The sequence below is a fragment of the Podarcis pityusensis genome, assembly GCF_964106645.2.
Source record: "Podarcis pityusensis genome assembly, chromosome: 3".
Classification (NCBI taxonomy): domain Eukaryota; kingdom Metazoa; phylum Chordata; class Lepidosauria; order Squamata; family Lacertidae; genus Podarcis; species Podarcis pityusensis.
In genome coordinates this window covers 30,954,880-30,968,984 of record NC_138026.1, presented here as the reverse complement: position 1 = coordinate 30,968,984, position 14,105 = coordinate 30,954,880, and the positions used below count along the sequence as shown (strand labels likewise).

General features: G+C 43.7%; 1 protein-coding gene across 2 annotated transcripts in view; it reads left to right on the top strand.

Moving 5' to 3' along the window:
* NBAS (NBAS subunit of NRZ tethering complex) overlaps positions 1–14,105 on the top strand; it is a 195,856-nt gene that overhangs the window by 85,594 nt on the left and 96,157 nt on the right. For both annotated transcript variants that reach the window (XM_080997879.1, XM_080997878.1), the window contains exons 24-27: positions 7,936–8,121; positions 8,960–9,133; positions 12,524–12,657; positions 13,554–13,616. In XM_080997879.1, the coding sequence (XP_080854005.1) occupies positions 7,936–8,121; positions 8,960–9,133; positions 12,524–12,657; positions 13,554–13,616 (557 nt within the window). The remainder of the gene's footprint in view (positions 1–7,935; positions 8,122–8,959; positions 9,134–12,523; positions 12,658–13,553; positions 13,617–14,105) is intronic.

Below are 14,105 nucleotides of genomic sequence, written 5' to 3'. Positions count from 1 at the left end.
CAACCGTTAATTATCCTATATTGAGGGACGTGGGTGGCGCTGTGGGTTAAACCACAGAGCCTAGGACTTGCCGATCAGAAGGTCAGCGGTTCGAATCCCCATGACGGGATGAGCTCCCGTTGCCCAGTCCCTGCTCCTGCCAACCTAGCAGTTCAAAAGCATGCCAGTGCAAGTAGATAAATAGGTACTGCTCCGGCGGGAAGGTAAACGGCGTTTCCGTGCGCTGCTCTGGTTTCATCATGCTGGCCACATGATCCGGAAGCTGTACGCTGGCTCCCTTGGCCAATAAAGCTAGATGAGCGCCACAACCCCAGAGCTGTCCGTCAAGGGTCCCTTTACCTTTACCTTTATTATACTGTGATAAGTTGTACTTATGGAATAGGAATAGAATATGCTGCTGAGGTTTTGTGACATTACTTTATTGATATTCTCTGAAATAATTGAACTGCTCTGTCTTGGTAGCTCTATGATTAAGGTATTGCATAGTTGTCATGTGACCTGTCTTTCATTTTAAGCATACATACTCTTTTTTAATCTATGTGAATTACTTCCTAATATCATTAGGGTTGGAAATCCAAGCCTATAATGAGGCATCTCTTGAGCTGGCTTTTCATTATCCACGCTTGAAGTTACCTTTCAGCTACTCTATTCTGGCTGTCTCCAGCTGTTTCTGTTACCATGGTCTCAGCAAACCTATTTCTATTTCTGTTGGCAATAGATCAAGTTCAGTTATTCGAACAGCCCAGCTGAAATAATCGTAGAATCATAGAGTTGGAAGGGACCCTGAGGCTCATCTAGTCCAACCTTTTGCAATGCAGGAATCTCAGCTAGATCAACCATGACAGGCCACCACCCAACCTCTGCTTAAAAATCTCCAATGAAGGAAAGTCCACAACCTCCCGAGGGGGACTGTTCTACTGTCATACAGCTCTTACTGTTAGAAAGTTCTTCCTGATGTTTAGTTAGAACCTCCTTTCTTGTCACTTGAAGCCATTGTTGTGGGTCCTAGCCTCTGGAGCAGGAGGAAACAGAAGATGGCTATCCTATCTCCTCTCTGTCTCCTCTTTACCAGGCTAAACGTACCCAGTTCCCTCAACCATTCCTTATAAGATGTGGTTTCCAGACCCTTGATCATCATGGTCACCCTCCTCTGCACACATCCCAGCTTGTCAATATCCTTTTTAAATTATGGTGCCCAGAACTGGACACTGTACTCCAGGTGTGATCTGACTAAGGCAAACTAGAGTGGAAATATTACTTCCCTTGATCGGGACACCATACTTCTGTTAATGCAGTCTAGAATAGCATTAGCTTTTTTTTTGCTGCTGCTGCATCACACTGTTGACTCATGTTCAACTTGTGGTCTACAAAGACTCCTAGATCCTTTTCACGTGTACTACTGGCAAGCTAGGTGTTCCCCATCTAATGTTTGTGAAGCTGATTCTTTCCGCCTAGGCACAGAACCTTACATTTGTCCCAACTGAAATTCATTTCATTAATACTGACAGTTCTCCAACCTGTTATGGTCATCTTGAATCCCGATTCTGTCTTCAGCAGCACTGGCTCCCAGTTTGGTGTCATCTGCAAATTTGGTGACCATCACATCAATTCCTTTGTCCAAGTCGTTTATAAAAATGTTGAACAATAGTGGGCCCAGGACAGAAACCTGTGGCACCCCACTTGTCACTTTTTCCCCAGGATAATGAAGAATCGTTAGTGAGCACTCTTTGGGTTTGGTCTGTCAACCAGCCATTAACAACCACCTAACAGTTATGTGCTGGTCTCGGGGGTTAACCGAGAGGCGAGGTCCGAGTCCAGTCTGTGGTCGAAGGTGCAGTATGGAGGCAGTCCGTAGAAGCTGAAGCTGGCCGCAGGGCAGGGCAGGGCAGGGCAGGGAGTCAGGTGAGGTCAGGAGTGCAGGCGGGAACGCAGGACAGGGTTCAGGCAGGAATTGGCAACCTACCAAGTAACCTGGGACTGGGGGGGGGTGACTGGCTTTTATCTGCCCCGAGGCATAGGGCAGCCCCGATCCTCAGGTGACTCGCCTCTCCTGGCCTGGAGGCGAGCACTCCTCCTGCAGGAACTTAGTTCCCTCCGCCTCTCTGCCCTGAGCCTCTGCAGCTCAGGAGAGGCTGGAGGGTTACTGGACCCAGAGGCAATCTCAGCTTCCTCTGACGGGGCTGAGAGTGGAGCACCTGCAGGCAATGGGTCCTCCCTCACCTCAGGAGCCAGGGCAGACTCAGCTGGTGCCTGTACCTGAGGATCCAGCACAGGTGAGGACCCTTTGGGCTCTTGCCCCAGCCCCGGCTCAGCTGGTTCTGGAGGCGGGGACTCCTGTGCAGGCTGGGATTCCTCAGGTTCAGCATCTGAGTCCGAATCCCAGGCCATCACAAGTTATCTCATCCAGCCCATATTTTACCAGCTTCTCCACAAGAATGTCATGGAGGACTTTGTCAAAAGCCTTACTGAAATCAAGATACACTACGTCCACCAATGTTGTAACTCTATGTCTACAGCATTCCTGTGACCCACCAAGCAAAAAAGAAAAAAAGAAGCGAGATTTGTCTGGCATGACTTATTTTTGAGAAACCCACGTTGGGTCTTAGTAATCACAGCATCCTTTTCTAAGTGCTTACAGGCCAACTGCTTAGTTATCTGTTCTGGGATCTTGATATTGATGTAAAGTTCACCGGTTGGGTAATGCACCCCTTGCATTTGGGAACATGTATGTTTCCTCAGAAAGAGGTCTATACAGACAGTTTCTTCTGTAGATTTTCACAGCTTTTCATGTTCCCTCTTCTAAATCTCCATCAAAACGAGGTGTGCAAAAATTGTGGTTTGCTAAACTGAACTCATCTTGGTGCTTAGTGGGCCACCTTTGAAGCAAGATGCAGAATAGAATTCCACAAGCTTTATGAAGGACCACCACAATATCACATGACTGGTTTTGTGCATTGAGCTTGATGGATGGTTGTGCATGTGTGTCACAAGTTGAGTAGGCCTAACCTAACCAAAAATTCTGAATACATAAAAAATTTAAAAAATTGTCCAGTAGCACCTTAGAGACCAGGGAGACAGGTGGCGCTGTGAGTTAAACCACATAGCCTAGGACTTGCTGATCAGAAGGTCGGCGGTTCGAATCCCCGCGATGGGGTGAGCTCCCGTTGCTCAGTCCCTGCTCCTGCCAACCTAGCAGTTCGAAAGCACGTCAAAGTGCATGTAGGTAAATAGGTACCGCTCCGGCGGGAAGGTAAACGGCGTTTCCGTGCGCTGCTCTGGTTTGCCAGAAGCGGCTTAGTCATGCTGGCTGCATGACCCAGAAGCTGTACGCCGGCTCCCTCGGCCAGTAAAGCAAGATGAGCGCCCCAACCCCAGAGTTGGCCACGACTGGACCTAATGGTCAGGGGTCCCTTTACCTTTACTAGCTTAGAGACCAACTGAGTTTGTTCTTGGTATAAGCTTTTGTGTGCATGCACACTAATTCAGATACAGGAACAAACTGCTACCTACCTGCATCTAAAATTCTGAAGTTGAGTTGATTAGAATTCAGAATGTGTCTGTTAGCTGGCCTCGCTGAATGTCGTTAAATGTCAAGTCATGCAGTTGCAACTTGAGAGTCAGAAACGAGTTCTGGAGGGATCTTATATTGTGCCTTATCGTGCTTAAGTGGACTAATGTGACCGGACATTTCATCTTCTGATGCTAGTTCAAACACAAAGAACTGTATGCAATGTAAGGTCTTCTCTTAGTGGCAGAGCTGACAACCTCTGGTGGAGAGACTGCAAGGAGCATATAGAAGCTCTGTAAAGGATTTATTTATTTATTTATTTATTTAGTGTTTTTGCCTTACAGTACGACGACTATATTGTATAAATATGTTCACTCACAGCCAGGGCTTCTACTCCTACATAATATTGATTATAAAGGTACTCTGTGTTTCATGTGATGCTGTGTAATCAAAGGAGCAACTCACGACTTAATATAAATAGTGCGCTTTATTAAGATTGTTTCCTACAGAGCAGATACTGGGCCTGCTGTTTTTGCCTTTCCTCTATATTCATACTCCTCTCTAATATCCCACACTTCCTGTTCTTTCTTCAACATCCTCTGCTATCGCAGGTTTTACTTTTGAGCTTCATTCATGTTGTTTCAGTCTACCTTTGCACTGTCACCAGGAGGTAGCTGAGAAGGGCAGAATTGGTATTTGCCTACATCTGTTTGCTTGCACAAATGAATTTAGAACCTTGACATGTGGATAAAAATTAATTTGCTGCTTGTGAGGCACTTACACTAAGGCTGCAAAATGCAGTCCTTTATATTAACCTATTTTTTTAATTAAAAAAATTGAACGGCTCAGAGGGTGCCATAATTAATTAGGCAGTAATTTTAAAGAACATATGTTTTCAATTCAAGTATATATGTAAAAGCATCCTCTTTTTAAAAAGTGATTTCCCCCCTACTCCCTCACACAGGAGGAATTGCCACGTCCAAGATGACACCTGCTGTAGGGCACGCATACACCATCTAAAGCAAAAAAGAAAAGAAAAGGGAAATTGCTTTATTATGCAGATGCATGCAAATTTTATTGAATAAAACTGTGATTAATTGACTAAGATTTCTTTAATCAGGAGACAGCCTTAATTTGACTGTTAATTATAGTGGGGCAAACGTGATGTTCTCTTTTCTTTTATAAAAGAAGAGGCACAGCATTATTTCCCCTCATTTTTCATGGAACGATAACAGATCTCTTCCACGGCTCCTTAACCACAGTGGAGGAGGAGGTCTGGGTTTGAAGATAACACTAAGCTATGGTTAATGTTAACTTAAGTTTATAAACCCCAAACAAAACTAGGTTAACAAATTAATTTTAACCATGGTTTATAAACCATAGTTAAGTCACAGGCATTTGGATGGCCAGCTAACTGTGGTTAACTAAGCCAGGCATCTCCAAACTCGGCCCTCCAGATGTTTTGGGACTACAACTCCCATCATCCCTAGCCAACAGGACCAGTGGTCAGGGATGATGGGAGTTGTAGTCCCAAAACATCTGGAGGGCCGAGTTTGCCTATGCCTGAACTAAGCCATGACATAGCATTACATATGAAACAGGCTACTACTATCTGTTGTGTCTACCATTAAAATTGTGGATAACTAGTTGGAAAATCCCTGGCACTGAGTTGGTTGACTGTCTAAAATTGATGTTGGTGCTATGGACATTTGGTATCGAGCAGGAAATCAAATTGAACCTTAACCCAAAAGGTGGTTGCGAGAAATCTGCTTAGTTGAACCAGAACTTGGAAGAGATTGGAGGATAGAGAGAGTGAAATCCATTATTTTCCCCCAAGTTGCTTACTGAAGCATGTACTGTAGGTGTTTTTTTTTATCCTTGAAATAGAATCAAACTCCAAATACACAAATGAGGAACTGAATAAGAATGCATGCTTCAGTAAGCAGAAGCTCTCTTTTCTATCTCCTTCAATCTTAGAGAGACTATTTCCCCCCAGATAACCATTGGAGTGGAGGATGGAGAAGCAGGAGAAAGTGTTCTGGCATTGGGAACATTCTAGTTTCCAGCATTTATTTTATGCCTCATCCCCTACAAACTGTTTCTTTCAAAGGAATAAAGGCCTGGGAGTTGCATATAATCCACAGCGACTTACTTTTTTCTGCCCAAAACTAGCTAATTCAAATTACTGTCACCTTGGAAGTCGAATGGAATTTGTTCCAGAAGTCCGTTCGGCTTCCAAAACGTTTGGGAACCAAGGTGTGGCTTCTGATTGGCTACAGGAAGCTCCTGCAGCCAATCGGAAGCTGTGGCGGATGTTCAGGTTCCAAAGAACATTTGCAAACTGGAACAATCACTTCTGGGTTTGCGGCATTCGGGAGCCAAAACATTTGTCTCGCAAGGTGTTCGACTTCCGCGGTACGACTGTATGACTTTGAAGTGTTCCTCAGAAGGTTCTGAGTTATGGAAAGTGAGACATTTGGCCAAAGGGAGATCCAAAAGCACATCATTTCTTCCCTGCATTCTTTTATCAAGGAACCTTATCTCAGTGAAAGTGAAAATAAGGACTTAAGAACTGGGTTGCTAGAGAAGACCCAAGTCTGTCAAGTTCAGCTTTCTGTGTCCCATCATCTTTGAGTCAAACTCTTTTAGGTACTCAGAAGAAAGATTACAACAGGAAAAGTGTCTATCTCCTGTTTTGCGTTGTGAGTAGATCTAAACCTTTTTAAAAGCCAATTTAAAGTAGTGGGCAGCACCACATCCTAGGTGCCTGTTAGCTAATTAATGTATGAAGAAGTATTTTCTTTTGTCAGTCATCAACTCGGTGGGTGTCCTCCCTTCTAGTACTGAGTAGAAGAAGAAAGAAACCCCCGTTTCCTCATGTACCTTTATGACTCTCTGTTACCACTCCCCCTTTGTCACCTTTTTCTTCTGAAAATCCTCAAGCACTTAAGATTTTCCTCACAGGAAGAAGGCGTTTTCATCATTTTATAATACAGTTCTATGAGAACTTGGAAGTTCAGCAAAGTGGGCTTGACACATAGGACAACAGTAAATGGCAGCTAGGTACACCTAGGTAAATGGCGTTTCCATGCGCTCTGGCTTCCGTCATGATGCCCTGTTGCTCGAGAAGCGGCTTAGTCATGCTGGCCACATGACCCAGAAAGCTGTCTGCGGACAAACACCAGCTCCCTCGGCCTGCAAAGCGATATGAGTGCCGCACCCCATTGTCGCCTTTGACTGGACTTAAACGTCCAGGGGTCCTTTAAAAGGTAAAGGTAAAGGGACCCCTGACCATTAGGTCCAGTCGTGGCCGACTCAGGTTGTGGCGCTCATCTCGCTTTATTGGCCGAGGGAGCCAGCGTACAGCTTCTGGGTCATGTGGCCAGCATGACTAAGCCGCTTCTGGCAAACCAGAGCAGCGCACGGAAATGCCGTTTACCTTCCCCCCAGAGCGGTACCTATTGATCTACTTGCACTTTGACGTGCTTTCGAACTGGTAGGTTGGCAGGAGCAGGGACCAAGCAACAGGAGCTCACCCCGTCGCGGGGATTCGAACCACCAACCTTCTGATTGGCAAGTGCTAGGCTCTGTGGTTTAACCCACAGCACCACCCGCATCCCCCGGGGTCCTTTACCTTTTACCTTTCTTACACATAGGACAAGGCAGTTGATGATCTGTGAGTTAGATCCAGAATTGAAGACTTGTCACAGTGTTGGAGGAGGGTGGCTTCCTTGCTGCCTTCCAAAATGCTCTGCTGAGATTTGTGGTTGAATGCCAAGGGAGGTTGAGGAGGAAAGCAATCTCCCCCAGAAAGCAATCTGTGTGAGCAGGATCTCTTTTCATTGAAGTTGGCTCCACTTAATTTGGGGGGGTACCTACCTCTTTCAGCAGTGGTCCCTGTTCCTTGGTGGACCATTTGGTGGAGTTATGCTTCATTCTGGATCCAGCATATTCTGGATAGGTCTGGAACACCCTCTCTGATATATGGGGTAACCATGTGGTTCCATCACAGATTATATATATATTTGCATTCATACTTCCTGCTGTTCACGGCGAGGAGAGACAAAAAATATAGAAATATCTCCATTGAGCTAAAATTAAGTTCCTGCTATGCTAGTTGATGTAGAAAGGATAACTGGGGTCTAAAAATAATTCTGTCCATTCATTTGTCATATATGGCTGACAGGGTTCTGGAGACGGGGGCATTACTTAATGCAAATTGCATGCTAAATATATATTAATATATACAGTATATATATCTGTCAAATTAAATACCTTGTCTTCATTTTATAGAAGTTATGCTGCAGTTATAAGATTCTGTATAAAATGTATTTGGACCAGTTATAAGTTGCTGAGCCAGAATAAAACCAATTGCAAATGGTTACAAGCTGCGCATTTTTCTTTTCTCTCTTAAAAAATAATAATAGGTGGATTGTGCTTTGTCCCTGGTTCGACTGGGCGTGGAGAGGAATATTCCTGGTCTGCACTCACTTTGTGACAATCTGGTTACACTGGAGACGTTGGTTTATGAGACTGGATGTGACATCACTCTGAACTTGAAAGAGCTGCAGCAGATGAAGGATATTGAGAAACTAAGACTCTTGATGTTAAATGTATGTGCTCTTTTTTTATCTCACAGTGGGCTGGGATGGATTGGGAAGGGGCTTTTCTGCTGCATAAAATCTCATCCTGAGCAGGATGAAGCTGTTTGCCCAACGTCCTTCAGCTCAGCCTTTTCTCTTCTTCTCTTTTGCTTTTTTAAAAATAATAATTTTATTTTCCATTTTCAGCTTTTACAAATATTTTGACAAGAAAAACAAAATCTTTACAAATCTAATTTACTTTCCCCTTGACTCCCCTCCCCTCCTTTCTGTAGTTATTTATTTCGTATCTTTTTATTACTGCATATCTGATTCAAATATATTTACAAATTTTCCCTTATCTTCCCCTTGTCTCTTGCTGCACGTGTTTATATCAGTCCCCCTAATGTTTTAATTTGTTTACAATGTGTCTTCAATAAATAGCCCAGTCTTGCTTGGATTTGCACCTGTCTGCACTCCAAAAAAACAAAGTCCCCAGATGCTGTTTGAGGGTGCCACAATGTTACAATTCATTAAGTGCCTTTATCTTAATTTATTTTGGTGAGCTTAAGTGTGCCTTAATTCTTGTGTGGGATTGTGGCCTGACAGCCCTTTCTGGATGAAATAGAATGAAACTGGTTCACACTGATGAGCCTGTTTGTTAGTTTGTTTTTCGTAGAGAAATTTGCATTAGCACAGTTCATAACTTTATGCTCGCTATTTATGATACCAACCTTTTGAAAGCATTGGGGAGATCAGAGGAAAAATATATTGCCATTCCTTTAACTGCTTTGCAATTTTAGTTTGCATTTGGCTCTTCTCTTAATGTGCGTTCATATTTTTCTTTAATTTAAAATCTTTGCCATTTCAGTCATCGGGAGAAAGGTATGTGAAGAATGCCTATCAGTGGATGGTCCCCTTTCTACACCGCTGTGAAAATGAATCTCCAGGCATCGCTAATGAGCTTTTGAAAGAGTATTTGGTAACACTGGCGAAAGAAGACCTGACATTTCCTCTGAAGATCTTTGAACATTCAAAGCCAGCGGTAAATTCAGATGATTAGTTGTGTATTCGCATGTACCTGAAAGTTTATCTCTCCTCCACCCCGCCTGAATTGCATTTGCAAGTATACTTAATAGTGCACCTTGTTTCGCTGATCAGTTTGGGAGATGGCTGTCACTGTACAGCTTGGCAGAATTGAACATTTGTCTTGTCGATACAAACATTTGTTCTCCAGACAAGGTTAAAGTGGAATTTCTAATACACGGCTAATCTGTATTGGGATGTCAGAATGTAGCTTTAATCATTAATCATTTCTGCATTTATCCAGCAGAGTGGGTATTTTAGCAGGGGGAGACTCTCCACTGAAAGCCACTGTTCTTCTCTGTTGTGATCTAAATATATCTTCCATACCTTTGCCCAACCATGCAGCATCTCTGTGTTTTAGCCTGCACTGCATCCCTTAATAAGTCCCTGCTAAGCATCTGTATGAGCTTTTTCCTCTCTTGCATTGTGCTGGGGGAGATCCATGAATTTTATTGGGGGCCTGTGGGAGGAATTCAATGTAGCATTATGGCAATTGTTCCCCCAACGCAAGCGTTTCAGCTTGCTAGATGGAATGATCCTGTCTCTACAGTGGAGTGGCACTGGGGAGAGAGGGGGAGAGCCGTGTTGCACAGGCTTCCGCTAGCAGGATTCATTAGTTTAATCTGGCCCTATCGTTCTGTAAAAGGAAGTGCCTTTGCTCAGGACACATGCAAAACCTGGTACTGGAAGAGTAAGGGACACAAGCCCTCTTTAAGGCATTATTGCTCCCATAGGGACACGGCGCTGTGGTCTAAACCACTGAGCCTCTTGGGTTTGCTGATTGGAAGGTTGGCGGTTCGAATCCTCGCAACAGAGTGAGCTCCCGTTGCTCTGCCCTAGCTCCTGTCAACCTAGCAGTTCAAAAGCATGCCATTTCAAGTAGATAAATAGGTACCACTGCAGCGGGAAAGTGAACGGTGTTTCTGTGCGCTCTGGCACTTGTCACAGTCCTCCGTGCACCAGTAGCGGTTTTGTCATGCTGGCCACATGACCCAGAAAGCTGTCTGTGGACAAACGCTGGCTCCCTCAGCCTGAAAGCGAGATGAGCGCCACAACCCCATAGTCGCCTTTGACTGGACTTAACCATCCAGGGGTCCTTTACCTTAAAAAAAATGACCCCTGACAGTTCAGTCCAGTCGCGAAAGACTCTGGGGTTGCGGCTCTCATCTTGCTTTACTGGCCAAGGGAGCCGACGTTTGTCCACAGACAGTTTTTTATGGGTCATGTGGCCAGCATGACTAAGCTGCTTCTGGTGAAACCAGAGCAGCACACGGAAACGCCGTTTACCTTTACCTTTTTGTTGCTCCCATGTTGTGCAACACAGGAGCAGGGAGTGGGGACCTGCCATGTGGGCCTGCTCCCCAGTGCCCATACATACAGTCATAAATGCAGAGGCTTCTGTTCCACCCTGGAACCCTGAGTGATTGGCTCCCATCACTGCAGATAGTGCTGTGGATTCTGCTGGCTGGGGCTACTCAATGCATCCCTGTTCATCTCTCTTGTGTCGAGCAGCAGGGGAACAATAATAACCTGAAGAGAGAGAGAACTGAAATGAGATGCAGTGGACATTGTTTGTGTGGATACAACCTAAGTGTCCTGCGGTCCCTTTTTAAATCATTCGTAAATTCCCCCCCCCCAAAAAAACAACAACAACAACAACCCCTGAACTTCACACCTGGGAGTAGCACTTGGGGGAAGAACAAACTGAGGCGCAAATGAGAATGAAGAGCTGAAGGTGCCTGGTTTCCCTTTCACATATTTGGGAAATTGAGTACAGTGGTAGCTCGGGTTACATATGCTTCAGGTTACAGACTCCGCTAACCCAGAAATAGTATCTCAGGTTAAGAACTTTGCTTCAAGATGAAAACAGAAATCGTGCTCTGGCGGCACGGCAGCAACAGGAAGCCCCATTAGCTACAGTGGTGCTTCAGCTTAAGAACAGTTTCAGGTTAAGAACGGACCTCCGGAACGAATTAAGTACTTAACCACTGTACACATCTAGGTGAAGAATGAGGCAGTAGGATTCGCAGGTGGCAGAGTGGGCTATTTCAGAACAGAACTGTGTGAGGTTGCTATTTTTGAATCCCTTACCTAAAACAAACCGCTAGCATGTAAAAGGAGCGAGATTCAGCACCAGCCTGTCCCCTACTGTGCTAGTTTCCTACCTGCGGGAATGTACCGTTGGTTTTATTGCTATGCTGTGAAACATTCAAAAAATTGATCTGCAGGATAAAGTAGTGCGATTCAGTCTACCACCTTCCTGACAACTAACTTCCTGACAACTGTCAAATACTTCCTGACAACTAACTTCAGTCCAAGTAATCAAAAACCAGCCAAAATGCTTCCAAGGTCGCTCTAAGGCATTAGGGTTTGGTAGATCTCCAGGGGCACAGGATTCTACAGTTCAGGGATCCCACCAAGAATGTTGTTTTTTGCCTATGTCTGTGTCTTGGTCCAGCAGCTGGTGTTAACTGGGAACTCGCGGTTGATTCTTAAAGAGCACAGTGGAATCTGTTGAGAAAGTCAGGCTGCAGTCACGTTCCATTTACCCGAGAGTAAGCCCTGTTGAGCTCACTGGGGCTTACTTCTGCGTCGACATGTATAGAGTTGGATTGTCTCATTTATTTTACACAAGCCATTTGCTCTTGATGTCATCGTTGAAAGGCAGAGGAGAAGGAGCTTTTTTGAGGGAGATTAACTTGGTCTTTACATAAATTTGTAGCAACTTTCATCTTCTCGGGGGCATTGTATTATAGCCACGGATCCAGACTAAATTCACATTCCAGCATCCTAATAGCATCTTGATAGGATGTTCATTAATTCTTTACTTTTCCGGCTGTGTACAGAAGTAGATTGGCTGTAAACAACGAGTCATGGGAAGCTAGCGTTCTGGTGCATATTGAAGTTATTTATGTGCAAATGAAGGAAATAGCATAATGCAGCTTGGGGGGGGGAGAGCAGCTTTAGAATTACATTTTTATTTTAATAAATTGTCTGATGAAAAATATTGTGATTTGTGGGTGGGTGGATGTTTTTAAACAAAACTAGAAATACCTTGCTGTTGCAACCGGCTGCTGTGATCACTGGTTTCAAATGAGCTTCCATTGCCAGTTCTGTAATTATGAAAGATATTCAACGGAGAATTATTAAAGAACCAGGAAGGCTCTGCAATTAACAGAAATCACTAAATTGCCTTTATGGTTGTAATTGTGCTGTTCAAGAGCCAATTGTCTGTCACACAGAGATATGGAAGAAAACAACTCCAAATTTTGGGCTGGGGGACACATACATACTCACAGACCGTACTCTACTGTACAGCAATGAATGTAGCATTTTCTTGTTCTCCCAGTGTCAGCAAAAAATAATTTCGGATCAAGACTTGTTGATGACGATTGCGTTAGACTGCATCTACAGCTGCCAACGTGATGACCAGCTTTCTCATTGCTATGATATCTTAGAATGTCTCCCCCAGAGAGGTTATGGGTGAGTAATGACATGTTCCTTTTAAAAAAAAATAAAAAATGTTGAGCTAATAGAAATCCTTTACAAATGCTGCTTTTAAACAATTAAAATGTCAACCAGTATTCAAAGAATTATGTGCACTAATTTATGCAATCCATACAATCATGCTTCAGTCTGCAGCTGGGATTACTATGCGCTGCAATGCTCCCCACATGTAGAAAGCCTGGATAAGAACTTAATTTCCATCAGGTTGAGAAAACGGGGAATGCAATGCCATATCCTTATTTTAAACAGTTTGGCACCTTGGTCACTCCATCCTGCTGAACTGCTTATGTGTCAAGTTCCCTCTGGGTGCCATCAAAATTTAGGCAAGTTGTATTTCCCCTCATAACTGGGCTACTCCTCCCTTGTGGGAAGAAGAAATCTTGGCTATGCAGCCTGTCTCTGTAGCCCCATCCACTGGTCATGGAATGGGACTAATGGAATTGTGTGAGGAGGAAGCATTCAATCAGAGGATCACTCCCACCTTCACTGAGGGTAGATTGGAAAGGTGTAATGGGTGATCTCCACATAAGTCATACTCAGAAAAGACTAATTGAAATCAGTGAATGTTCATTGATTTCAGCGGATCTACTCTGAATATGACTTACCATACTTTTCCCTTTATAAGACTAGGGGTTTTTTACGATAAAATAATATAAAATAATTGGAGTCGTCTTATACAAGGGCAATCTCTCTCCCCCCCCCCCATTTTCTCAATTTTTAGTCCCCCTCAAAAGGGGGCGTCTTATATACGGGAGCGTGTTATACATGGAAAAACACTGTATTTGGGGTATTACTCAGTGTTGGTATTACATTTTTTTCCATAGTATGCAGAATATACAAATTTGTTTTTTTGTTTTGATACATCCTTTCAGCCCTGAAACAGACATTACAAATAACCTTCACGACAAAGTTGATGAATTGGAACGAATTCTTAGGTAAGAAATGCGCCTTTCTTCATTCATCTCTTCCAGTACGTTTTCTTTATTAACCTAGCACTAGGTTTTACAGTTCAAAATGCCAGGATTATTACAAAAGAGAGCTTGTAGGTCAAATATTACTGCAGGCTTAGTGGAAATTACTTTTTGGACCTTGACCTTTCCATAAACACATGTTTATATCCAAAGGGGTTCCCCCCTCCCAACCTGTAACATTGTGAAGGGTAATGTAGCATTGTGACAATATAGTTAACACGAAGAATGAAAAAGAAAAGGCCCTTCATCTAATTTCTTTAAAAGGCTTAGCTATATAGGCTGTTTCATTGTACTCCCCTACCTCCCGGAGCATCACCTTATAAGGTTCCAGGGGGCGGGGCGTGGATCAAGTTTTATATTGTTTTATGGAATATAATGATATGGTGCTAAATATTGCAAACAAAATGAGTTCTCAAATGGTATGTGTGGCTGGATGTGTATTTTTTGTATAAC